Here is a 9,715-nt window from a genome sequence, read left to right as displayed (position 1 = left end):
AGTTTTTTTCACTTCATGATTCACTAAAAGATGTTTTTTTTGCAAATTTATATACTTATGTAAAATTAACACTATGAATAAAGCAAACTTGTAATATGTATTATTATTTTATTTTCTCGAATATTTACGAATGAAGATATATTTTTAGAAACAAACTCATATAAATAATTTTATTTTTACTTAATGCTAATTTATGTTTAGCTTTTATTTTTATGCTTGTTCATTTATATACTGTGAAAATTTATTATAAAAAAAATAATTCTATGTTTTGAGGGGTTTTCTATTGTCAATCAATTAATTATTTTTATCAAATAAAATAGCTTTGATTACATTTATTATAATGAATTTTTACTGTGTATATTTTTAATTTTTTTGATTTTGTACTAATAAATTGATTAGAAATACACACTTATAATAATTAATTTTTTAAAAGAATTCTTTTTTACAAATCTGGAAAATAATAAATATGTCTGCAGAAACTCTTGATAATAAAGCTAATATTTAAGTTTTAATTAATGATTTGAGTGGATTGTCTCAATTTATTGACAAAATTGAATAGCAAATCTAATAAATCAAATTAGATAACGAGTAAGAATAAATAAATCATTTTCTATCTAAAAATATTTTCAACTTAATTGTTTTACTTTTTATTAGGTAATACAAAAAGTCAGAAAACGCTATTGTGAAACATGTCTAAATGCTGAATTAGAAAATTGAAAAGATTGCTAGATCATTAAATTCCCATAATCTCAAGGATTAAAAAATTAAAAGCTAAGAAACATAATTTTGCACCAATATAAAAAAAGGATCAATTTTTGAAAAAAAATAAAAAAGCTTGTTTCAGGGTAAGGTGAAATTGAAATTACAATCTAATTTGTTATACTTTTTTCATTGATATTTTTAAAGAGAGTGAATTATTATCCTAATTCTCATCTTTTAAAGTTTGTTTTTAGATTTATTTAATTATCTGCATTTATTTATATAAATTTTTAAATTTCAATTTAATAGATTATACTACCTTATTTATTTTATTTGATTTTTTGTAAATTTAATAACTGAAGCTAACAAAATGAATTATTAATTTTATTGATTAAAAAATTAATAAATTTAATTTTAATATAAAAGAAGAAACAGAAAAATCAATTAATAAACAAAGTCCTCAGAATATAGACCATCCCTTTTAAATAATATAATGTTCAAATCTTAAATTGTAAAAAAGTGTTACATTCTAGTTTAGCATTCAAGAAAAAAGTAAATCATTAATCATAAAAATATTACATTTTATTTTATAAATATTGATCTGAGTAAATAATTTAAAATATAGTCAAAATAACAAACAAAATATGTGATTAATTTTGCTAAACAATTTTGCTCTTACATTTTTTTTAATAATTACAATATATTTTTTTATTTTCATTTAAATAGTATTTATTTATATATAAATAAAATAAAAAGACATATTTGATGACAGTAGATAAAAAGAAGAGAATGATGACGAGAATTAAATGATAAAATATTTTAATTACAATAGTAATTAGTTATTAAAAATAGGTGATCTAATATTTTATTCTCCCTTTTAATAAAAAATAGGTTCAATGCATTCAATTAATAGTCTAAAGTGTAAAGTCGAATAAACAAAATCGATACTTAAAAAATCTAAAACTCTAGATAAATTTGATCATGGTAAACATATTTAAGATTAATTCAAATTTTTTTTTCGATATTACATATCAAAATAATTTTTACTTACTAACTTACTGCAAACTCTTTCCTTTTAGATCCCCTTCTCTACCCCTTCTAGTAAGTTAATTTTATAAATAAACGCAACAATATAATCAAACATTTCAAAATTTTGAAGGGTGGATTTTTGTAAAAATTAAAATATGTATAATTTATTTATTTATTAAATCAATTTTAAATCATTATATAATTTATAAATTTTTAAAGGAATTACTTTAATTTATTTTAATTATTTTATTATTTATAAATTAGAAATAAGTCCAGTTGAAGATTAAAAATTTTTTAATACAAATATGGCAGATACAGATTATTGTGAATTAAGAAATCACGAATTCATTAAAAATTTGATATAAAGTGAATAAATTAATTCAAAGAATAAAGAAAATTACTTTTATAGTGAATCAGTTACTAAATTATCAAAGTCTGGAAAGTAAGAATTGAAGATAATTTGCATGACCTAAAATTTTTTCTATGTTTTTCCTTAAAAAATTAATAATGATAACGTTAAAAAGTTTTTAATGAAAGATATTAATGATATAATTATTGATGTTAATGAAAAACAAAAGTGTTCAATCGTTATTAAAAATGAATTCTAATTGAATTTGATAATTAGTCATCGAAATGAATTTTTAGATTACATTTTCAGAGTTTTTAAGAACTATTTAAATACTCTTTAGCCAAAGATTCTATACAAATAAGCTTAGTAGCCCTAATTAAATCCTTAAAATAAAAATAGTAAACCCCAAATCGTTACAAAATGCTCAATCTTTAAGGACAAAAACTAATATTATAAAATTTTTATTTTAAAAGACCATACAAATTTGATTAACAATAATAAAAAATCTAATGGCATTTTATTGATTAATAATGATTAAAATTTTATTTAATTTTCTAAGGATAGTTTCAGCATAGAAGTCAATCTTTAAGTTAAATATTTAAAAAAAGATGTTGAGGCGAGGATACTTTAATTTTAATCTTTAGATAGCCCATACGAAATATTTAATATCTAATTACAAAGTGAATATGACTTTCCTTTATTAGCAAAACATTTAGAATATTTCAGTAAATAATAGTTAACAATTAAATGATTATTGATAATTAATACTTAGCTATTTGTTTGATTAAATGTTATATATTTTTTTATTATTTATTATTATTTGAACTACAAAAATCATACCTTATTTTTATAATTACATCTCTTATGCATTTCGATTTTATTCATACTAATAAAAATAATTATTTATGATAAAAAATCACTTCGGTATTTTAGTGCAAAAAAAATTGTATCCATAGTTAATTTCCTATAAAAAATGAATTAAAATGGATGAAAATTTAAATTCAGATAATATTTAAAATTAATCCTAAAAATATTTATTATGAATAATAAATAAATACTTCAACTTTTAAATGTAAATCAAATTGAAATATAAATTTTGAGCAAGATTAAATACTGTATATTCTCCTATATTCGAATCCATAAATATTATCATAATACAAAAAATTAAGTGATCAGGGGTATATTATGAAAAAAAATACCTCAGATATAATTAATTAATTGATGATCTATTAAAGTAAATAGTAACATTTTTTTATTTTTTATATGATAGAAATAATAATAAAAATAAAAAATTGTCATAATTGAAAAATCTACATTACACCTTTGTGCTTTACAAATTTATATTAATATATATTTATTTGGAATTTCATATATATTAAGCAGTACTATTTTTGGGGATTTTATCTATGGAGTCTCTCTATGTGGAAATATATTGATTATCACCGTTAAAGGTAATTAATTTGAATAGTAATTAATATTTTTGGTCAAGAAAGAGACAATAAAATTTTCCATTTGAGGATATTGAGGATTATTTATAATTATTGAGAAAACCATATTTAAGAAAGCCATATAAAATAGAAATAATTCAAAAATTGAATCTGCTAATAAAATCTTAATGATAGATCACAATAGTCTAAATATAGAAAAATATAATTTCAATAATGTTATATAAAAATTTAAAAATATGAAACATAGATAATATTTTTGATTGTACATACTGTTTAATTATAAACTGTAATTGTTTAACTCTAATATTAAAAAATAAAATTAGTAATTAAATAAAAGTTTTGGCAATAGTTTGAAAATTTAATCATCTTTAATCGTCTTTTGAGACGGTATTTTTTAAAATAGATGTCAAATTGATAAATTGATGAGAGAAATGATTTTGATGAAAAAAATGAAGAGGATTTTTTGCCCTGAATATATATCAATAAAAATTTTAAAAATACGATTAAGTGACATTTTTTTTGCAATAGTTATTATAATGTTATCGAATTTGAAAATTATTTTTGTTGTGATAATTATGCAACCATGTATCCTTATTGTACTTTTATATGTATAAACTATTGAAAAGAGTAAGCTAAGCACTAATAAATAATAGAATATTCAAAACATTTTGAGTCCTTTAATGAAAACTGATCACTTTAATAAAATAAATAAGCTTAATTTTGATGAATATTATCATATCAAGGATGTTCAATAAATGATAAATCATATAATCAATGTCAATGAGAAAGTTTATAGCATGTCAATTTATTTTTAATTATTTTTTAAAGAAAAATATTAAATAAAAATGTATTACAGAATAATAGATTATTTATATTTGGTAGACGAATTGATTAACAATAAAAGTTTTCTTAAAATTTATTATTTTTACAATTAATTGGTTTAGATTTAAGAATGCTACTTTTTAAATTTTTAATTTAGATTATCAATTTTAGATTGATCTGTTTCTAATCAATAAATATCTTTCACTTTTATATTAACTGTAGATCAGTAAATTCTATGTTTCTTGCAGTTTTTATTTATTTAATAAATACTCTAAATAAAAAATAATACTAATATTACTTGTCAGTTTGTTTGTAATTTAATATTTTTAGAAATTTATTAGAAAATGCAGAAAGAACGAAACAAGCAAAATATTACAAACGATAAGAAAGAGATTACTTAAAATATGTCTTGTAACAATCGAAAATTAATTTTGATAAACTGAAGCAAAAACTACAAATAATCTAAATAAAAGCATTCCCATACAACTTTAGGTAAGATTTTTTAAGATTAGGTCTACTTTTATACACAGAATAGTCCCACTTAAAATATCATAAAAACGTATAGAAATTTTAAATTACCATTATTCATTACATTAAAGTTGGATATAAAATAGAGAGAAATAATATTTGATAAAATGCATTCAATTCAAGCTGAATTTATTTATGCTAATTGTTGAAATTTAAAAACATAAATAAATTTTTTTAATTTTTCCATTTTTGATTGAATAAGAGAATTGAATAAATAATATTTTATTTAACAGTCTGTCTAAAATGTTAATAACTTATATCGAAATATCAAAATGTAGCTTTATTATTTTTAAATTACGCTGATTAATTATTTAATTCATATAATAATAATAATAAATTATTGCTGTTCATTGTTTGCTTTAATTTATTATTTGCTTTTTAGCTTTATTGATCACAATTAAATCTCAAGTAGTATTTAGTATAAATATTTTTTCTTATCACTTATAAACTAAATATTTATATGTTAACTTGCTTAAATAAACTAACAGAATATTAATTTTTAAACTTTTATAATAATAAATTTGTTTATTTGCAAATTAAAAATTATAAGTGCAAGATAATAATAATTTGATTGATCTAAATTGATACAGCTTATTAAGCACTGTTAGTCATATAATTCATTTAATAATTAAATCTAATTTTCGTACTGTGCTATAAATATTATATTAGAAAATTAAATTATAGTTTCTAAATTTGCTAAGGTTTCCAATTTTCTAGTTAAACAAATAAATTACCTGCCTGCCTACCAACTAAGAGTTTTTTAATTTACAAAATATCAAGTTAGATTTATATACCACAGAATATACGATGACTAGTAAAAATTACTATTTATTTTTGCTACTTAAAATTCTTCATTCATCGTAAATTTTTTACTTCTGGGTTTAAGATCATATTTTACCAGTTATTGTGTATTCTACGGTAGTCATTAATATCTCAAATGAAGAATATTAAATAAATAAATTTTGTTTTCACTTCTATAAAAACTTCTAAAACTAAAAACTGATTCTTTTTGATAATTTAAATCAACTTATTAATTCTGATAAATTAAGAATTTACTTATTGAGCAAAAAATTTTGATGATATTATTTATTTAAAAATAAAAAGTAATTATTACTATTGTTATCTAAAAAATAAATAGCTGGGTAAATTTGTTTGTTTTGCTTTTTTGAAACACAATTTAATAAAATAAATAATTGCTCTTTTGACAATTTTAAATAACAAATTAAAATTCTTTATGAGCTATCACTCACTACTCTAATTAATATGAATAAAAATTATTATCTTTATTTTGTTAAAAAATCATAATAAAAATGGTTTAAAAGAGGAGAATTTAAGAACATTGATTTTTTTATCTTTTGGTCTAAATATTCTAATTTGTCAATCATTCAATTTTTTAAGAAAATGATTAAATCTCTTCAGTACTTTTTAGCTTATTTTTTGCTAAACAATAAAAAAATTATAGCAATCTAGGTTGAATTATAAATCAAGTAAGCTTATCATCTTAAAGGGGGAAAAAAAGAAACAAATAAATTAATTTACTTTTCACTACTTCAATAATCTAATAAAATATGATTATGAGATGGTTCTTTTTATTTTGATAAATTCTTAAGCTAATTAATGAATCAATTATTTATTTATTTATTACTCATGCAGCAATTTTTGTTTATATAAAACTATATATACTATATTATTGCTTAATAAATATTAAGTTGATTTATTATTTCCTTGTTTGATTCAGATAAAAAAACATGTAATTTTTGTTATTTAAAAAAATCAGATTTTGACTTGTTATTTTTTTCAACTTCTACAATTTTATAATAAGAATATATTTCTTTTCATCATCTATCTAACAAATCTAAATAAAAGTTTTTTTTTTAGATGAGTAGAAAATTATGATTGATATTTATTAATTTATATTATGCTTAAAATATGCTAAATAATTTAATTATTTATGTAGTCTAAAAATCCTATTCTCTCCTAGTTATTAATTTTTTGTTTTAAAGAATAATATCTAAATTTTAAGGCTACTTTATATATATTGTGAGTATTAAATAAATGTGCAAATTTTATTTTGAATTTTTATAGGATTGATTATATTTTAGAGGGTAAAAGTGAGTTTCAATGATTGATAGTACCCCGTCCAGCTATTCCTTGTATGTACAAACAGGTATAGTTTTAATTTTGAATTTATTTCTTAATAAAATTTTTTATGTCCATCATACACTACTTACACATTTTTTGCTAGCTACACTTTTTATGCAGCTGATAATAAAACTTTGCAAATGCTCAATTCATTATTTAGACAATTTGAGCTATTTTAAAGGATTTAAGTTTGATGGTTTTTTGTCACCTTCTCATTTTTTGATTGAGCAATTTAGAAAATCTAATTTTAATTTTTTCTTACAAGTCTTAGAGTGAAAATTAATCTAAAAATGTAGATTTCATTTTTAAAAATAAAGCTGATTAATTATTAAAATTGATACAATAATTATTAATTTACACTTCTCTCTTTAAGTCTTTAACATCTTACTCTCATAACAAATTGCTATATTATCATAAAATTGAAAGCCATATTTAAGATATACATTTATGTTTTATTTAAATAAACTAACTTATTGATAGATCAACTTATTTTAAAAGATTAAAAAAATACCTACTCATTTTTTATTTTATATGACGAATATGTGTATTTTTCAAGCGAGTAATTAAAGAGCTTTAATAATTGAAAAATAATAAAGAAAATTAGTAAAATACTTCATTAATGTAAAATTTACAACTTAGAATAGATATTAGTTTTCTCAAATCAAGTAATTAGTATTTAAGTAAATTCGTATCAATGATAATATCTTTAAAAATTGCTTTTTTTTTCAGCTTCTCTCATTTGATAAAGCTGAATGTATTCTCTAATAAAATTTTAATAATTTTTTTTTATATGATTAAAAACCACAAAATTTTGCTTTATTCCTAATTCTTAGCAAAGTAAATAGATAAACAAACATTCAATTGTTTTAATTAAATGATTAAATTTCTCACAAAATTTAGGGTTTGTTTATTTTTTAAAAATGAAATTGATAACAAAATTTAGATTGACATTTAAAATAAATAAATCGAATTATCAAAAAACATCAATATCAAATTAATTCATTCATTCATTCAATTATTTATTTATCATTACTGATAGCGCTATTTAAAAATATCAAAATAAATGCTTCTTTACTTTTTAAAATCACTTGATTTAATTCAATAAATCTTATAAAAAATAATTTATGTATCCAGTTTAGTATTTTGTTGATATTTATTTATATAGCTTGAAAGATATGTACCATATTGTTAAAATATAATTAAACAGAATTTATTTATTTATTTATTTTTACTTCTAGTGGCTGGATGGAATAAATTAATAATAACAAATTATTCTGCTTTTTAAAAAATCTAAATAATAGATTATAATTTCTTTAGTTCCCACAGCTTCTTCATAATATAATAAATAATAGCTTTTATTTTCCCAAAAAAAATTTAATCATTTTTGTTTTGATAAGAACGGTTATAGGTAATAGATGTAATCTTTCTTTTATGATTAACTCTAAATATGTTAAATACATAAAGCGATATTTTTAATAAATTCATTATTACTAGAGTACCATAATTGCTCACAAAAATAATTTGTGTCTAAAATTTATTGAAAGGTATCTATCTATCTCAATAAATAAATCTTGCGTTGTTCCCTTGATTTGAGTACAATTGATAATTGAAAATCTACATTAAGATTGTTTTGAAAATAACTTAAAATTTGTGGCTGGGTGAATTAATTGCTGATATAATTATTAAATTCCAAAAAATAATCTAATTTTAAAATCTGCAAAGTGCAAAGGAAAATGACTCTAGATTCAATTTAAAACAACATAGACTTGTAAATTATATAGGATACCTTCAAAGAATTGTCTCAAATTTTAGACAAAATTGGCAGTTAAATTAAATAAATTGAGAAAGATAGCATGTAAAAGTATTTAAATGATAATCATTTTAAACATATCTTTCTTTCTATGTTATTAGATAATACAAAGGATCAAAAAACTGTATAACCAAATTTTTACAAGAAATTTCTCAAAAAATTGAAATGATGATCAGTTAGTTAAATTAAGAACATAGCGCTGATTAGCAATCTAAAAATGGATAAAAAGACATTTAAATTGATATCAAAAAAGAACGAACACTTGAATAAAGTTAAATTAAAACATTATCATCAATAGGTATATATTTATATGATATTTTTTCTAAAATATTTTACAATTAATAAATTTTTCTAATTTATTTTGTTTATTTATCATGTTTAATTTTATTGAAAAATTCTATCTCTTATTTGCAAAAATATTTTAATTAGTATTAAATATTTATTACTTTTTCAACTTACTTGACTATAAATACAATATTTCTTTTTAAATAATCACAATTTATAAAATAATAATAAATTTTAGACAGTAAATTGAATGAATTAGGACATGGGTAGAAAACTCCTTTATGTTAAAGTCCTCAGAAATTAGAAAATATTGCATCTCCACAGAAGAATTCTAAACTTAAATAACAAAAAAGTGTTTAGTTTTAGTATAATTTTGAAGCTGAAGAGAAAGAAAGTAAAAAATTAAATTTTTAATTCTTATAAATTTTGAATGATTTTTAATTTTACTAATAAACAGGTTCAAAGTCTAATCTAAACAAAATTGAGAAAAACTTGAAATAAACAAAGTCAATTCTTAAAAAATCTAAAACACAAGAATTTTTTGCTAATTGTAAATATTTTATAAAACCAAATAGAAAAAAACTTAACCTTTAAATAATATTT

General features: G+C 19.3%; 2 protein-coding genes across 2 annotated transcripts in view; both read left to right on the top strand. All coding sequences in view use genetic code 6, as the record gives it.

The window, feature by feature from the left end:
- Positions 1-445: 445 nt before the first annotated feature.
- TTHERM_01355280 (hypothetical protein) lies at positions 446-2,869 on the top strand (the record flags this gene model as incomplete). The annotated part of the gene is made up of 6 exons (XM_001025805.2): positions 446-588; positions 655-845; positions 1,126-1,251; positions 1,456-1,530; positions 1,591-1,683; positions 1,993-2,869. Coding segments are annotated over 6 exons (1,464 nt in total), but the record flags the coding sequence as incomplete, so codon positions are not given.
- Positions 2,870-8,750: 5,881 nt separating this feature from the next.
- TTHERM_01354280 (hypothetical protein) overlaps positions 8,751-9,715 on the top strand; it is a gene marked incomplete at both ends in the record, with an annotated part of 2,093 nt that continues 1,128 nt past the window's right edge. Inside the window, 4 exons of the mRNA XM_001025804.3 lie at positions 8,751-8,872; positions 8,929-9,125; positions 9,351-9,506; positions 9,570-9,662. Coding sequence (XP_001025804.3) covers positions 8,751-8,872; positions 8,929-9,125; positions 9,351-9,506; positions 9,570-9,662 — 568 coding nt within the window. The remainder of the gene's footprint in view (positions 8,873-8,928; positions 9,126-9,350; positions 9,507-9,569; positions 9,663-9,715) is intronic.

The sequence above is a fragment of the Tetrahymena thermophila genome (assembly GCF_000189635.1).
Source record: "Tetrahymena thermophila SB210 genomic scaffold scf_8254159, whole genome shotgun sequence".
NCBI classification, from domain to species: Eukaryota; Ciliophora; class Oligohymenophorea; order Hymenostomatida; family Tetrahymenidae; genus Tetrahymena; species Tetrahymena thermophila.
Note: the sequence above shows the minus strand (reverse complement) of the source record. Positions and strands in the feature narration are given on the sequence as shown.